This window comes from Oryzias latipes, chromosome 6, assembly GCF_002234675.1.
Source record: "Oryzias latipes chromosome 6, ASM223467v1".
NCBI classification, from domain to species: domain Eukaryota; kingdom Metazoa; phylum Chordata; class Actinopteri; order Beloniformes; family Adrianichthyidae; genus Oryzias; species Oryzias latipes.
The window spans coordinates 26,987,554-27,004,629 of NC_019864.2; the positions used below are offsets into that span (position 1 = coordinate 26,987,554).

General features: G+C 40.9%; 2 protein-coding genes across 2 annotated transcripts; one reads left to right on the forward strand and one right to left on the reverse strand.

The window, feature by feature from the left end:
- Positions 1-260: 260 nt before the first annotated feature.
- pclaf (PCNA clamp associated factor) lies at positions 261-2,172 on the reverse strand. Its single transcript, XM_004069793.4, has 4 exons — positions 2,022-2,172; positions 1,037-1,120; positions 783-963; positions 261-461 (listed from the first exon to the last, which is right to left on the reverse strand). The coding sequence occupies exons 1-4, from the start codon at positions 2,065-2,067 to the stop codon at positions 419-421; spliced, it is 354 nt and encodes a 117-aa protein (XP_004069841.1). The 5' UTR covers positions 2,068-2,172; the 3' UTR covers positions 261-418.
- Positions 2,173-3,753: 1,581 nt separating this feature from the next.
- On the forward strand, positions 3,754-16,635 carry nedd1 (neural precursor cell expressed, developmentally down-regulated 1). The gene is made up of 15 exons (XM_004070152.1): positions 3,754-3,928; positions 5,241-5,383; positions 6,285-6,379; positions 7,101-7,217; positions 7,295-7,435; positions 8,102-8,331; positions 8,831-9,032; positions 9,122-9,245; positions 9,359-9,487; positions 12,893-12,982; positions 15,388-15,545; positions 15,625-15,814; positions 15,892-16,033; positions 16,141-16,207; positions 16,450-16,635. The coding sequence occupies exons 2-15, from the start codon at positions 5,248-5,250 to the stop codon at positions 16,552-16,554; spliced, it is 1,926 nt and encodes a 641-aa protein (XP_004070200.1). The 5' UTR covers positions 3,754-3,928; positions 5,241-5,247; the 3' UTR covers positions 16,555-16,635.
- Positions 16,636-17,076: the final 441 nt, after the last annotated feature.

The window sequence follows — 17,076 nt, forward strand, 5'->3', positions numbered from 1 at the left end:
GTAAAAAATTCTACATGTTCTAAATAAACCTCTAAGAAATAAAGCAGGTTCTGTCAGAAATGCCATGTAAAATTTTGCCACGAAACCATTCAGAATCTTGTTTAATCAGAATGAACTGAAAGTTCTCCATTGTGGAAATTCAAAATATAATATCTGGAGCTGTTATGCTAATATCTGAGGTGTTTTTAATTAAACGTTTTTCAAAAATTGACTTTAAATCAGAATTTTTCCATCATAAAGAAAATCCAACAAAAATTAGGTTTCGTGTTTAAAAGTTTTTTTATTAGAAAATGGTCCAACTGATGACAAAGTTCATTCAAACACCAGTCCAAAAAAAACGGTTAACTATACAAATGAATTCGGTGTAAATTATATACAGATGTACATTGAAAGGGCCAAAACAGAAACAAAAGATGGATCAGTCATCATCCTCTTCATCTTCAGGAGGCAGAGGTCTGGACCTGCAAACACAGGAACAGTTTACAGCTTTTCTAATCTGCACTGCATGCTGGGATTGGATACGAACAATCCCTTTTTGAGGTCATGGAGTTGCTGGACCATACCTCCGCCACTGTAGGTGTCATTCAAAACTGCTGCTATATACATTCAATGTTTATGTGGCTAATTTCTCCTTAGGGTTTTTATTCTAAAGTCATTTTTTTTAGTACTAACGGATTACTTTTTCCCAGTAGAATCTGAGGCAGCGAGCGGAAAAAAAAATCTGACTGGGAGTTTTTAACCAACAGATTGTACTAACAATGCAGAGAACGCAGTAAACATACTTCCTGCTGGCCTTCGTCATCCCACTGCCCCCGGCCTCTTCACCATCCTCAACCTCTTGAGGTATCTGGTTTTCCTTCTCTGGCTTCCTGGGAGGTCCCCCAAAGAAGTCCCCGATGCCCTTCTGCCAGGTTGGGGTAGGGCGAGGGCACACAGGGTTCCCGCCAGCATATTTGCTCTTAGCTGTGAATCACAATTTGACATCAGTTGGTCTGAATGAGCGGGGAACCTGGATGCTTGCGCCCAGAAGGCTCACCGGGGGTGGAGGAGCCACTGCTGGAGGAAGGCGAGTTGGCTGAGCTGGAGCCCAGAGACTTTCGGGGTGCAGACGCTGCAACCGCTGCAGAAAGACATCGCAAAACAGATGAGCGATAAAACAAGGAGGAAAATCCTGAACAGGATATCAGCACAAAGCAGATGTAAAGTGATAGTTGCATAGGAATAGTTTCTCATTTTAAGAATTGTATGATATTAAAATAATAACTGAGTGGCATTTTAACACATTACAGTTTATGTGAAAGAAATAATTAAGCGATGTATATCTTTTATTTAAAAAAAAATTACAAGGAAAAAACGTCTGATTTTTTCGTGAATGCTATGTGTTTTTTGTGTGTGCGTCTTTATAAATAAAGTTTTGGTGCCTTTTTTAATTTAAAGATACTCAGGAAAATTCGATCGTCTTTTTTTTTTTACATGATTACAAGCAGAGGGCCAAGAGACTAAAATATACGAATCCACAATATAATTAGATTATTTAGTTTAATAATTTCCAGAAATGTACGTCTTGATTAAGTTAAACAACTAATCTCGGTACAGCCGCACCGCGGCGCTATAATCTGGCGCCAGCTGCCTCCAAAACTGCATACGACCCTTAAAAACCCAAAAAGAGACACTTTCACTTGGACATTTGTGGCACAGTAATGCTTTCAACCGATTGAACTTAGTCATAAAACTGAATCTAATAGTTGGAGGAGGAACCAGGAAGGCTCCGGCGCCCAACTTGGCGGGAGGCTGCCTACGGAACAACAAGCCGCCTTTTTTTTGACTAATAACATTATTTTCACTGATCCATCGATCCATTATCATTATTGAAATAGTTTAAATTGTTTTTAAAAATGACATGTATCTCAAGGTGAAGCTGATGGCTCTGGCCGAAAAAAACTCCACGACAGTCTTGTTGTTTAGCAGACTTGTAAAACAGAAAATGGTGCAAATGAGATATACTTAAATTAAGGTTTTACCTTTTCTGTAGGATGCAGGAACGCTGTCAGCTTTTGTTCGAACCATATTGGCCAGGAAAAGGTGAATCAAGCTCTAAAGAAGCCTAAGCTCAGGTACAGGCGTCCCGCCTTGGTTTAAAAAGTGGAGCGGATGGGGCGGGAGTTTTCTTCTTCACTGTTTGTAACCAGCCAGACCTAGAAGCAGAGTTGTGGAAGTCTGCCATCAAGTGGCGAGTGTTGGAACTCACATTTTTTCCTGTCTTCTCATGCTTCATCTGTAGTGGTTCTGCATTTGTTCATTCGGGCTGTAAATACAAGTTAAACCATGTTTCGTCATGTTTGATCGTTTCATAGAAAAAAGGATGAAAAATTAAATTAAAAAAGTAATTAGTCTTTTGCTTTGTACTTATGAAAGAAAAATGAAAACAAAAACATTAAGTGAAAAAAAGGAAAATTAAAAAAAATTAAAATTGAACAATTTTTGTTATTGTTACAAAGAACTGTAAAATAACGTGTTTTGCAGGGATTGCATTATTAAAATAGGATGGTCTAAAACTAATAATATAACTGTAATAAAGAATTGTACTTTAGTTTGTGGTAAATCAAAAAAATTGATCAAATATCACTTAATTTTATTAGTCAAAGGTAAATAAAACAAACTTGTGTTTCAGTGTCACAATATGTGTGAATTATGGGGGAAGAATTGAATGCTTCTTTTAAAAAGTATGTATCATCTTTTTAAATAATGTTTAAAAAATAAATTACTGTAAATTAATATTTCCACTAGAAAGAAAAATACAAAAACAAGAATTGATGGTAAAATTGTTTACTTTTAGACGAGTTTTAGTTCCACACAATTACTAAGAGGGGAGAAAAAAATAACATTTGAAATAAATAAATTAATTAATAAAGTACCACAGAAAAAACAATAAAGCAGAAATAATAAAAAATAAATAAAATAATTGACATACTCAGTCCATACTCAAAGAAATCTAAACAACAGACATAAAAGTAATACAAGTAAAAAGAGAAAGATGTACAATGTGACACATCATGAAGACAAACTGTTTCCAAAAAAAAGGGTTGCTAGAGGTCTTCTATCCGTCATTCTAACATCTTTCACTACATTTAAAAAATTGCTTTTGGATTTTATTTGTTTAGGGATGAAAAGAAAATGTATTATTCTTTCATAAAAACATCAAACTCTGTAATGTGTTTAAAAATCTGCTTTTATGGATACAAAATTTGTTCAATAATAACATTGCGTTGATACATTGTGTCAGTTGTTTTAATGATAATATCAAATATAAGGTTTTCTTCAAAATGCCAGGGCTGGTCAAGGAATGAGGTGTCTGTTGTGTCAATATGTGAGTCACAAGAAAAATACTGTAATCAAATAAAAAAAATCAGAAGATGGATAAACTTAATTGAAATGTTTGCTCTCTGGGCATTAGGGAACAGCTTTTCAAGATAGTAAAATATGCAAGTGGGAATTGTGAATTCTGTGGTGGCACTATGAAAATAGAACATGTAATAATGAGACGTGACAAATCTGCAGAACAATGAAGACTGCTCAAAGAAAAAAATGGGAAAACTGAAGAAAAAATTGAAATAGATGCAGTTTGTACTTAGTAACAGGAGTGTTTAGAATTTTTTTAAAATTTTGTTTCTCAAGAAAACGAAGTTGTGGAAAATCTCGGTTGAACTATGGGAGGACACAGAAAAATAAAGAAACATCCTGAACCACACTCCAGACTGGGTGGTGGCGGCAATGCGCCCGAAGCTCTTTGACAAACGCTAATCAACCATAGAAGAAGAAGAAGCAGCAGGCAGACTGTTTTTGTCCCTCCTGGCTTTCCGTTGTGGCGGTTTACTGACTGGAAGAAAATAAGCGAGTTCATCTCAGCTCTTCCTCTGGTTCTGTTTGGGTTCGTATGAAACCTGCAATATTTAACTTGTGAATGTTTTCTACAACTTCCGGTCTGATCCGTACTTTTCAGACTCTTTACAGCTGTTTGTCAACTTTACCTTCGCTGACGCCTTGTCTCCTTGTTTTTTTGGTAGTAATTAGCGTTAACTACTAGTACTAGCAGTTGCAGATTAGTTTTTTTTACAAAAAAGTTTGAACTTCACGAAAAAATCTTACAAAATAATGTTTTAAAATAACTTTAGGGTTAGGTCAGTCTTTCAACAGTCAGCTGATCACTCAACAGAACTCAATCAATAATCAAAAATACAAATAAATCAATAAATAATATACAAATTATAACTGTTTTATCACATATATGTTCTAGACATTCATTATATGTGTATAGTATAAAATTTGGTGGAGGAAGAATTATGATGTGGGGTTGTTTTTCAGGACTTGGGCTTGGCCCCTTAGTTCCAGTAAAAGTATTTTAAATACTTCAGGATACCAACATGCTCCATGTTCCCAACCTCATTGATAGCCTTCCAAGAGGAGTTGAAACGGTAGTACAAAGTAAAGAGTTTATGACATGAAATATAGAAACAGTTAATGATGTGTATAACTTTTTTTTTTGTTTAAATAGATAGTTATTAAAATAATAATGGCTGTTACTGTTATATGACGTGATATTAATGGCACCACTTTGGGGTTTTTGGATTCAGAAAATACTAAATTCGTTTCAGAAACTAGTTTTATGGAAAATTGTTAAAGAACAATGTTTAAGGATGTTTTGAAATGAGAGAATCGTTGTTTTTTTAATGACTAACCTACATGAGACAAATGAACCTTCGGTGGCATTACTTCATCATTATCACTTTGTGTTACGTTTAGTATGAAAAGTGCTTTATAAATAAAGATTGATTTGATTTAATCTGCATACAGGATAACTCTTCTTTACTGAAACAGAATGAGAAGAGCTGCTTCTCTTCATTTAAATTAATCTCTAAAGATTGTTTTTATTTCAAGACTGTTTCTCTTTTGAATTCTGATTTTACTGTCTACAGATTTAAATGATGTTAGTCTTTTCTGGCGGTATTTCTTCAAGTGTCTTTTGTCTCTACATTTGTCAGTTTCTTTCCTTAGTTGTACAGTTTTTTGTGTGTGTGTCTTGCATCTGAAAAAAACTTTTGAGCTTTCAGCTAATCTACTTTGAAACTTTATTTTTTTGTTGTAAGTAATTAATTTGCTTGTTTGTTTATATATTCCAAGTAATTCATTAAATTCCGTAAATATTTGTTTCACCTGCTGAGCTGTGTTTGTCTTGTGTCCAGCCCTGCCATGGAGGAGGCGACTCGCCTGGTGTCGACCGGAGACTGTGTGAAGCTCTGGGATGTGGTTACCATGGCACCGCTGGAGCAGTTTAATCCCCACAACAGCGGCAGCCCAGTGGCTCAGGCCTGCTGGAGCTCCAACAGTATCCTGATGTGTGATGGGGACAAAGATGCGAGTACACAGCTGTAGTTTAATTCCTGTCAACATCTGGACAGAAACCGTTTTTAGAATTTGACCGTCAAGGCAGACGGAAACGTCTTTGATTAACTCTAGAAATAAAAAATAAAAAAATAACTAATATCGGTAGTGTTTGTAGGTATAGAATGATCCCTTGTTTATCGCCGGAGTTGCGCTCTGAAAATAACCTCCGATAGGTGAAATCTACGAAGTAGTCACCTGCTCCCCTTCCCTTCATCACTTTGTTTAAATGCTCTCCTTCTAGCTTACAGCCCACACACCCCCAACCTAACACTCCAGGTGCAAAAAAAGAAAAAACTGTGAGCAATATTGGAACTTTTTCCAACGGCATTTTTCGTCTGCCCCTGATTTACCAGAATTTGAATAAAGAAATACTCAGAAATGCAATTTTAATCTTAATTTTATACATTGTCCTCCCATCATTAGAAACGTGCCACAAGAACATGTTAAAAACACAAATACAATTTTCATTGGATTGGGTCTTTAACATTCTCACACTTTTCTCTCTTGTCTAAACTCAAGGTTTAAACCCTCATAGAAAAAGAAGTCCAATATTGTAGAATGAAAACAAAGGTCTGATGAGATAAAGGATTTATGTAAATTAGGCAAACTTATTCTCAGGAGACACGGCACAGAGGAGATTGAGAATGATCTACACAGAAAAACGTCCATTGTTTAAGAATAAAGCAGGCACAATTGATCACACACAAAAAAACAAAACAAATAAAGTAAATTATAAAGCATCTCCTGTGATTTTCTACTAGTTTTTCTTGTAGCAGACTCAAAAATGTTTCTAGTACAGACGATGTAAATGTAAAGTTTCCATCCTTAAGCAGTTCTTTCAGACCAGTACCTGGTGAGCGCCAGCAGCAGTGGAGACAAACTGGTGGTTTCCAGCCTGAAGCTGGCTCCTGTTCCGGTGGTGGAGCTGGCGGAGGGGGTGAGTTCGCTGTTGCTTCTGCATCACATTCTCACCAGTGCAGCTGCTTCAGTGCAGTTTTTTATATTTACCTCTGAAGGCTCCGCTACTATGACTGCAAATATTTTGCTCGGTTGGTAAGGTAAAGGGCTGCCACGCATTCCCAGAGGGAAATGAGCAATGGCACCGGGGGCAATTACCATATATCAATATTAACCCAGTGGGGGTCCTTGGGCCTCCCGAGCGCGGTTCAGCTGCAGCTCACCGCTCCCCCCAGGGGATGAGTCAAATGCGGAGAAGAATTTCCCATTGTGTGGGATAAATGAAGGATCAATTATTGCTGCTTCCTGTCAGCGTCGGTGAACTTTTTTCCTCAAAAAACTTTCTAATGTTTTTTTTTATGCTTTTACACAAATCCTCCCAAAAACCGTGTGACTGCTTTAATTATTTTTTAGCATGTCCAAAATTCCCGTATCATAGGGGCTTTACTCAGAACACCTGCAAATGTTGGGATATTTTTGGAACTTTTTGGAGATCCTTCTCTGCAGTCTAGTGAGCTGCGAGCTTCGGCTATGGAAAGTTATGGTTTTTTTTGTTGTTTTTTTTTTTTTGGGGGGGGGTTCAGGAGTTTTGGTTTAGAAAAGGTTGAGTGTGTTTTTCGCTTGACCTTAACTCAGATCTTTCTTAGTCTTAGAAATGTCCGGCTAATATCTGTCCTCCTCCACCTTTTTTCTTTGCTCAGAAAAAGCAGACTCGTGTGTGCCTGAGTTCATCCTTCCAGTTCCTGGTCAGTGGTGGTCTGGATCACTGCGTCCACATCTGGGACCTGAAGACCTCGCGACTCCACCGTTCCCTCAAAGTAAGACCCTGCCGCCTCACTCGCTCAGTTTTAAAGTCCCACCTGGAGTGAAGCTGACGCTCTGGTGTGTCTGTCAGGACCACAAGGAAGAGGTAACCTGTGTATCCTTCAATGCCAGCGACAGTCGCATCATCTCAGGCTCCACCAGCGGTGACCTGGTTCTCCACAGTCTGACCACCAACCTGTCCAGCCAAGCATTCGGCCACGGCAGCGACCACGTGAGTTTGCCCTGACCCGAATGGGTCCATGTGACAATCAGGGGATTGCCTCATTTTTGTTTTCCTTCTGTTTTGCAGAAAATAAGTCGTAGTGTCTTCAAATTATTATTATGTGAAAAAAAAAATTATGAATGAAAAGAACTTATAAGTTATTATAGGTGGTGACGGAAAGAGCAAAAACGTTGAAATATTCTGTTCAGTACAGGAAAACACAAACCATTTTAATGTATTTTTCTCAACAGTTTTTGCAAGGATTTTGGGAGCTTAAGATCAGTTGAAAAAGTTGAAGATCCACACTGAAACTTTGGTGTTTTTTTAACATCTTCTTATGGAGGTTTTCTCATGATGGACGTTCGGATAGAAAACTAAGCTTGAAATTGCATTTATGAGTTTTTCTTTATTCAAATCTTTGTAAATCAGGAGCACACAAAATAATGTTATTTGTGACGTAGAAAATGGGTGGGCCACAAACTCCCTGTTCTGTTGCATCAGAATGGAGCAGAAAACAATACAGTTTTTATGTTTGCTTAAACAGCATCATCCAAATTAAAAGACCACTGGGAATGCTTTGGAAATAGACAAAAAAAATGATTGGTGTGCGTTTTCAAAAGGTTTTAGGATCCACCTCCAAGTCTGACTGACTGACCTCTTCCTCATCTTCCTCAGCCCATCCACGACCTCAGGTTGTCCACAGTGAAGCGCTCCCTGCTGGGGACCGTCTCAGACAGCGGCTCCGTGGTTCTGTGGGACTCAAACACCCAGAAGGAGCTCCATGTATTTGAGGGGGCCCACAAAGCTCCCGCCTCTGGCGTGGCCTTCTCCCCCACCAGTGACCTCCTCGTGGTCAGCGTGGGTCTGGACAAGAAGATCGTCTGCTATGATACGGCCAGCAGGATGTGAGCATTCTGGGTTCAACCAGAGTTTAACCAGAACCATATTGTGGAGCCTTCCAAAAACATTTTAGCCAATCACCACTAGCTCAGTGAGAAGGTGTGTGTGTGTTTTAGCCTGGTAGCGATGCTGGCAGCGCAGACTCTTTCTGGAAGGGGCTGTTCTCACTGGTCTACTTCACAATGTGACGCCCCGCTCGTTTTTATGAATTGAGAGGGGCAACGGATCAAAATACTGCTTTGAGATAGTTTTTTGTGATGAATGAACATTGTAATACACTTAAAAGTTCAAAAAAATGATTTACGTGATAAAGACCTCTTAAATGGTTTATATAAATTTTGAGGTTTAGGCTGAAATGAGAGATTCTTTCCAAAAATATTTGTGCAATCCAGGTAACTTTTTTGAATAACTTTTCAGAAGGATAGTGGGTTTTTTTTCCCCAGAGACAATAAATCAGTTTATTGTTTTGTCATGAAATAACTGGATGTTTCCTTCTGCCCTCAGAGTCCTGCGCTCCATCCGCGTAGAGAGTCCTTTGACCTCAGTGGAATTCACTCCGGACGGCACCGGTCTGGTGGTCGGCTCCACGCAGGGGAAGATCTATCAGTACGACCTGAGGAACTCCAGCGCCGCCATGAGGATCACTGCGGCTCACAGAACGTCAGTGACCTGCCTGCGCTTTCAGAGCAGCACCAGCAGAAGCAAGGTACCTGCCAACTAGGTGGGCAGGTGAGCTGGTTCCAAATTGTGGAGCAAAATAATTCTCAAGTCCTTGTTTACCCTTTCCTACCTCAGTCCAACAAACTGGGATCAACAAAGATATCCTCAAAGAGATCTAGCTCCTCAGTGTCCAGCAGCAGCCAGCCAGATCCGGTTTCCAGCAGAGGCCCCACCCACCACAGACTGTCTACCAGCACAGGTGCGGAAAGAAATTATAAATTGGTCAGCTGTGTTTTGTTTTTGTTTGATTTAAATCCAGAAACAAGTGGGGTTTTATTCTTGTTGAGCTTCTTTTAAGTGTATTGTGTTCAGGGGAGGGTGCAGGTATGGAGGCGCCATGTCCAGAAGCAGGTCAGAAAAGTGTGGAGCCTCCAGTTGGTGCAGAGAAGTTCGGTGGCGTTGGAAGAAACAGTCTGGACATGTTCTCTCCTCTCCGTGAAGGTTGGTCTCTGATGCACACGTGCATTATGTCTACAGACCAGCAGGGGGCGACTCCTCCGGGAACAACTGGTTGCACAGAGAGAGAGTTTTTTAAAAATATTTTTTATATACAGTTTTGGTGTAAACTGATATCTTCTAGCCACAGGGGTTGCAAGCCAGTAACTTCTGTGCCGGTCCCAAGCCCGGATAAATAGAGAGGGTTGCGTCAGGAAGGGCATCCGGCGTAAAAATTGCCAAAATAACCATGCGAATCATCCACAACACTTTAGACATACCGGATCGGTCGAGGCCCGGGTTAACAACGACCGCCACCGATGTTGTTAACCTACAGGGTGTCGGTGGAAATTTGACTACTGTTGGTCGAAGAAAGAGGGGAGGTAGAAGGGTCCGTTGCCAGAGAGAGAAGGGAAAAGGCAGGAACATAGGTTTGAGAATAGGGACTCTTAACGTTGGCACAATGACAGGGAAAGGCAGAGAGCTGGCAGACATGATGGAGAGAAGGAAGGTAGATGTACTGTGTGTGCAGGAGACAAGGTGGAAGGGCAGCAAGGCACGTAGTATTGGAGGAGGATACAAACTATTCTATCATGGTGTTGATAGGAAGAGAAACGGGGTAGGAGTGATTCTGAAGGGGGAGTTTGTAAACAGTGTTCTAGAGGTGAAAAGAGTCTCAGACAGGATGATGAGCCTAAAGTTAGAAATTGAAGGGGTGATGGTGAATGTAGTCAGTGGGTATGCGCCACAGGTTGGCTGTGAGTTAGAAGTGAAGGAGAGATTCTGGAGTGAGTTGGATGAGGTCATAGAGAGTTTTCCCAGAGGAGAGAGAGTTGTTATTGGAGCAGACTTTAATGGGCATGTTGGTGAGGGCAACAGAGGTGATGAGGAGGTGATGGGCAGGTTTGGTGTGAAGGAAAGGAATCTGGAGGGACAGATGGTGGTGGACTTTGCGAAGAGGATGGAAATGGCTGTAGTCAACACTTACTTCCAGAAGAGAGAGGAACATAGAGTGACATACAGAAGTGGAGGTAGGAGTACTCAGGTGGACTACATCCTATGTAGACGAGGTCATTTGAGAGAGGTTAATGACTGCAAAGTGGTGGTAGGAGAGAGTGTAGCCAGACAGCACCGCATGGTGGTGTGTAAGATGACTCTGGAGGTCAGGAAGAAGAAGATAGGGAAAACAGAAAAGAAGACCAAGTGGTGGAAGCTACAGAATGAAGAAACTTGTGAGGAATTTAGGCAGAAGTTGAGGCAGGTCCTGGGTGGTCAGGATGAACTTCCAGATGACTGGGAAACTACAGCAGAGATTATCAGGGAAACAGGTAGGAAGGTGCTAGGTGTGTCATCTGGAAAGAGGAAAGACGGTAAAGAGACTTGGTGGTGGAATGAGGAAGTACAGGAATGCGTCCAGAGGAAGAGGTTGGCTAAAAGGAAGTGGGATGTAGAAAGGACTGAGGAAGGTAGACAGGAGTACAAGGAAGCGCAGCGTAGAGTGAAGAGAGAGGTGGCAAAGGCCAAACAGAAAGCTTACGATGAGCTTTATGACAGGTTAGACACAAAGGAAGGAGAGAAGGACTTGTACAGGCTAGCCAGACAGAGAGACAGAGATGGGAAGGACGTGCAACAGATAAGGGCGATTAAGGACAGAGATGGAAAGGTGCTAACAACCCAAGAGAGTGTACAGAAAAGATGGAAGGAGTATTTTGAGGAGCTGATGAACGAGGAAAATGACAGGGAAAGAAGGGAGGAAGATGTGGTTGTTGTGGAGCAGGAAGTAGCAGAGATTGGAAAGGATGAGGTTAGGAAGGCTCTGAAAAGGATGAAGAGCGGAAAGGCCGTTGGTCCTGATGACGTACCTGTGGAGGTATGGAAGTGCTTAGGAGAGACAGCAGTGGAATTTCTAACAAGGTTGTTCAATAGGATTTTAGAGAGTGAGAAGATGCCTGAGGAATGGAGGAGAAGCGTTCTGGTCCCGATCTTTAAGAACAAGGGTGACACGCAGAACTGCAGCAACTATAGAGGAATAAAGTTGATGAGCCACACAATGAAGCTGTGGGAAAGAGTAGTGGAAGCCAGGCTTAGGAAGAAGGTGGAGATTTGTGAGCAGCAGTATGGTTTCATGCCCCGTAAGAGCACCACTGATGCCATTTTTGCTTTGAGAATGTTGATGGAAAAGTACAGAGAAGGTCAGAAGGAGCTGCATTGTGTGTTCGTAGATTTAGAGAAGGCGTATGACAGGGTGCCGAGGGAGGAGCTGTGGTACTGTATGAGGTCGTCTGGAGTGGCAGAGAAGTATGTCAGAGTAGTTCAGGACATGTATGAGAGAAGTATGACGGTGGTGAGATGTGCTGTAGGTCAGACAGAGGAGTTCAAGGTGGAGGTGGGACTACACCAAGGATCAGCTTTGAGTCCTTTTTTGTTTGCTATGCTGATGGACAGGCTGACAGACGAGGTAAGACAGGAATCTCCCTGGACAATGATGTTTGCGGATGACATTGTAACTTGCAGTGAGAGTAGAGAGCAGGTGGAGGAACAGCTAGAGAGGTGGAGGTTTGCTCTGGAAAGAAGAGGTATGAAGGTCAGTCGTAGTAAGACAGAATACATGTGTCTGAACGAGAGGGATCAAGGTAGAAGCGTTAGGTTACAGGGGACTGAGGTGAAGAAGTTGCAGGAGTTTAAGTACTTGGGGTCAACAGTTCAGTGTGATGGGGATTGTGGAAAAGAGGTGAAGAGGCGAGTGCAGGCAGGTTGGAGCGGTTGGAGGAAAGTGTCAGGAGTGTTGTGTGACAGAAGAGTGCCAGCAAGACTCAAAGGAAAGGTGTACAAGACAGTGGTGAGACCAGCTCTGCTCTATGGGTTAGAGACGGTAGCAGTGAGACAGAGACAAGAGGCTGAGATGGAGGTAGCAGAGATGAAGATGTTGAGGTTCTCCTTAGGAGTGACCAGGTTAGACAGGATAAGGAACGAGTACATCAGAGGGACGGCTCACGTTGCCTGTGTTAGCGACAAAGTCAGAGAAGCCAGACTGAGATGGTTTGGACATGTTCAGAGGAGGGATAGTGGATATATTGGTAGAAGGATGTTGGAGATGGAGCTGCCTGGCCGGAGGGCAAGAGGACGGCCAAAGAGGAGATATATGGATGTCTTAACAGAGGACATGAAGTTGGCTAACGTTAGGGTAGAAGATGTTCATGATAGAGTGAGGTGGAAAAGGATGATTCGCTGTGGCGACCCCTGATGGGAAAAGCCGAAAGAGAAAGAAGAAGTGTAAACTGATATCTTCTTGTTTTGATTCCTTTGTTTATACCGTAAAATGTGCCACTTTTTATTCTTTTACTTTTACTTAAAAGAGAACCTATCATTTCATTGCATGTCCATTTCTTCTGCTATTCTGTTTTTCCATAGTTACTAGTTTGGAGAAGCTATCCAGAGAAGGCGAGGATCTGCAGCCCACCGGCCGCGGAAGTCTGGATATTTTTTCTCCAGTCAGAGAAGGTTTGTGAAAAACATAAATAGATAAAATATAATTTTACATTTTATTGACCTCTAATACAGTGTTTTTCAACCAGTGTGCCGCGGCACACTAGTGTGCCCTTGAGAGAGGGTCAGGTGTACCGTGGGAAATTCATTTTCACTGATCTATAAAGCTTTACCATCGTCAGGATATCAGCTCTGTGTTCATCCAAACAGGCCCCGATAAAACACTGAGTAGTTAGGAATATGAAAGATCATAAAATATTTTTTTCTTTGTGTTTATTTGATTAAATTAAAGACATTTTGATATGAATGGTGATACCGCTACTCAGCCACAGTTTTAGCAGATACCGTAGATCCGTTTTTGGAAAAGTCCCGCCCCTTTAGCTTTCTCCACTAATCATTCTTGGAGGTTTATTCATACGTCATCAGTCTGACCAATCAGAAATGGTTAAAGTCTTCACTTCCTTGTTCCGATTCTGCTCATAAAGTCTCTAAGTTCCAACAAAAATACTAGCTAAAGCTCGTCGCTTTCCGCAGAATCCAGTGTCAGACCGTGGACCAAGTGAACAAAACAATGAAGCGCAGAGATGCGAGTCTGTCTGCCATCTGTGGCAGTTTTCGCACTACATCTCCCATGATGCATAGGGACAAAGTGACAGCGTCTCAGCGTAAAATGAGTCTTCCCTCTTACACGTCTTGAAACCACAGCGAACACATCAAACAGTTTTTAAATCTTCTTGATGAAATCAGAGGTCAACAGTTTAGTTCTCCTTCAAGGTTTGTGTTTTTTATTAACAGCCAAACATCCCAGAGTTTGGTCCAAGTCATCTTTCTAACTTAAACACTTTTCTAATAACGTCTGGATTATGTTATGTGTTCAATTTAAGAAGAAGTAATAACATTTAAGAAACAAGATTTAGGTGGATTGGCCAACAGACACAATGAGACTCAATTGAAACAATTTAATCATCTAAAAAGTAATAAAACATTTTGGTTAAAGTTTTCAAAGACTTCATCTTTGATTAAGACAAAAGAAAAACTAATAAAATTTCAACATTTTCACTTTTTGTGTATCCACAGAAAGCATAGTCATTCATTCATTCATTCATTCATTAAAAAAAGAAAACAGTCTTTTTGTGTAAATGTTATCAAACATATTGTGATCATATAATTGTTTTTAAAAAAATTACAGTTGCCTTTGCACTAACATTGAAATAGATATATAAAAAAATTACTATTTAGAAAGAATATATTTGTTTTTTTGTGAGGTTACATAAAATTGCATGTTAATAAACTGAAGGGAAAACAACAACCAGGGTAAAATTTCAAATAATTTAGTTGAAAATTATTACAGAAAACTAACTTAATTTTTATTACATCTTTTAAAAAAAACAGCTGCAACTTCCAGCTTTTTCTGCCACAATTATCACAATAATGCACGTGTGATTGCAGAGATACTGTAGATCAATACAGTCTATGAGTTCCTCCTTTTTTCAATTTTTGGTTGATGGTGTTCCGCGGGATTTTTGTCAAGGATAAAGTGTGCCTTGGCTCCAAAAAGGTTGAAAAACGCTCCTCTAATAAACCCAGAATGGAAAATCTTCAAGAGATCATTGTGGTGAATAATGCACACATGAAATGATTTTATCTATTTCTTTTATCTATTTTCAAAGTGTTCCCAGTGGTCCTTTAGTTGTGATTGGTGCTTTTAGCCAAAGTTGTTTTCTAGGACATAGTTTCTGCAGAGCAGCAGGAGTAGTAATTCACCTCAGAGTTGAGGGCGGGAAAGTTGGCTGCGCTCATTTCCCAAGATTCCTTTTTTCACACGCTTTCCCGCAAACTTAAATCCCCTCACTACCCCAATCTAACATTAGCGGTGCAACAAAAATGGCTAGCAATGTTGGAGCTGTACAGTTTTTATCCATGTTCCAGCTCAGACGAGAAAAACAAAGACGTGCATGGATCTATTTGTCTGCAAGTGGATGGATTCGCATGGAGCATGAGCTTGTGGCTCATCGATTCTACTTTATATATTCCAACTACAAGCTTTTTCCAAATGCAGTTTTCCTAATTCTGCAAATTTCCATCATCAGGAAATGGCACAAGAACATGTTAAAAACATCAAAAACTCAACTTTCATTGTATTGGGTCTTCAACAGAATTAGAAAGAGTGTTGGCATCTTTAATTTTTCCCCTCAATCAAAAAACAAAAGGGGCTTTGGATGTTCACTCAGGACTAAGCAAAATAAAAAATAAAAAAGAAGTAGAATCGGCTTTTATTAATGTGATGAATGTGTTAAATTTGTCCATTGTCATGTTGAGAAAAAGGATCGGCTGAGGTCTGAGCAGAGTAGATTTCTGTCTGAGGTGAACGTGGGTCTCAGGTTCCTTCCTGTTGTCATAGTGATGGTTGTCTGTGTTAGACCCTCTTTCTAGCTCACAGCGGAGAACTCCACTGGGAACCCAAATACCGTCCGGGGGGCGCTATTACAGCCCTCTGTCCATCTTCCAGTCACCGCTGCCAATTCAAGAAGAGGAGCCAATCAGCTCCGCAGGTGCTGAAGCTGGTGACTCCAGGAAGGTGAGCAGTGCAGCCCAGGTGATGTTGAACTGCCCGCCTCCTGAATGTTTTTCTCAGTTTGATCCATTTCGTTTGACAGGCTGATGAAGACAGCAACTCCAGCCTGGAGGGAAAGGGGGCTGCAACACTCGCCACATCCCAGCAGACCAACCACAGTAAGCCAACCGGACCCTTCTTTACTCCAGAGCCCAGTCTTCAGAGAGCCAATGGCATTCAAAGGCAGCTCAACTGCGACTCACCTGTCTACAAAACCCCTACCTCTACTGCAGGTGCAGCTTCGTCTCACAGGTAGAGCTCGCAGAAAAAAATCTGCAGGCTGATGTTTTTCCTGTGTTTGAACGTTCAGGTCCGGTTCCACCCGCAACCATTTCCTCCTCGCTGTCCCAGAGCATTGCAGAGGTGGTTGGACACGGCGGGGCTGCTCCCCTGTCCTCTCTGCAGATCGAATTGATTCAGAACATGATCCATGAAACTGTGGAAGAGTGCAGGTTTGTCTGCCCTTCACCCTCTGATCAGCCACTTTGAATATGGACACAGACAATATTAAACTGTCATCACACGACCTGTTCTGTTTTTTATTTTTTCCTTTTCTCAGAGACGCCTGTCATAAGGACATTATCAACCTGCAGATAGAAATGATCCGGCAGTTCTACATCTTGCTGGTATGATCACATACAGCTCAAGGTTCTGTTTGACAGCAGATTTAGGCCTTTAGCAATAATATCTTGGATTACATTGAGCACACATGTTCAACCAAAGCAATTTAAGGGTTTAGCTGCCTTGCTCGAGAACACAGGGACAGTTTAAGAAGTCATTTTGGCCTCCGAGTGTCTGACATTTCATCGCCTTTGTTTTGGGCTGCAATTCAGATCAGAAGGACTGAAGTCTGGTGTTTGTGTTCCAGGTGGAGGTCCAAGGGCTCATGGAAAAATACTCGGTCAACGAGTCTCTGGTAGAAGAGATTGAGAGGCTGCGAGAGGAGAACCGTCAGCTTAGAACAAAATACTGAAGGCCCACAGCCTGTTCTTGCTCTTGCTTGATGACATTATATTGTATTCAATTTAAAATAAATAAAATATTTTCATTCTAATTTTGTGTGGCTGTTGGTTTGGCTCCACCTGCTCAGTGCAGTCACTCTCATCAGGCTTCAGCTTTCTTTGGAAGTTATGTTCGTTAGCCCTTGTGCTATCTTAGATGACCCCACCCTTACTTTGACGTGTTATTCCTACAATGACAAAGGTGGAAAGATTTCATGTTATCCATGGACACCAGTGAAGATCACAAATCATTGATTCCAGGTTCAGAGCACTGTCTAGTGGGTCTAGATGACCCAACTCCCAACGTTAAAGTGCCTAGGATAGCACAAGGGTTAAATCTGCTTGATGTCCCTTTTTTATTTCCTGCTAATCTAATAGGAAATTCGATTTGAGAAAATCTGACATTACACTAAAAATAGTTTAAGTTCATCTATAGATAGAATCAAATAAAATCAGTTAAAGAGCTAACTTTCCACTACCAAACTGCAGCAATA

What these genes read in the sequence shown, in the direction of transcription:
- pclaf (XM_004069793.4), bottom strand. Translation starts at nt 2,067, where the DNA reads ATGGTTCGAACAAAAGCTGACAGCGTTCCTGCATCCTACAGAAAAG. An exon ending in CAGTGGCTCCTCCACCCCCG is followed by an intron (nt 964 to 1,036) that starts GTGAGCCTTCTG and finishes TGTGATTCACAG; the next exon opens with CTAAGAGCAAATATGCTGGC. An exon ending in ATGACGAAGGCCAGCAGGAA is followed by an intron (nt 462 to 782) that starts GTATGTTTACTG and finishes CTGTGTTTGCAG; the next exon opens with GTCCAGACCTCTGCCTCCTG.
- nedd1 (XM_004070152.1), top strand. Translation starts at nt 5,248, where the DNA reads ATGGAGGAGGCGACTCGCCTGGTGTCGACCGGAGACTGTGTGAAGCTC. An exon ending in TATGATACGGCCAGCAGGAT is followed by an intron (nt 8,332 to 8,830) that starts GTGAGCATTCTG and finishes TTCTGCCCTCAG; the next exon opens with AGTCCTGCGCTCCATCCGCG. An exon ending in AAGCTGGTGACTCCAGGAAG is followed by an intron (nt 15,546 to 15,624) that starts GTGAGCAGTGCA and finishes TTCGTTTGACAG; the next exon opens with GCTGATGAAGACAGCAACTC.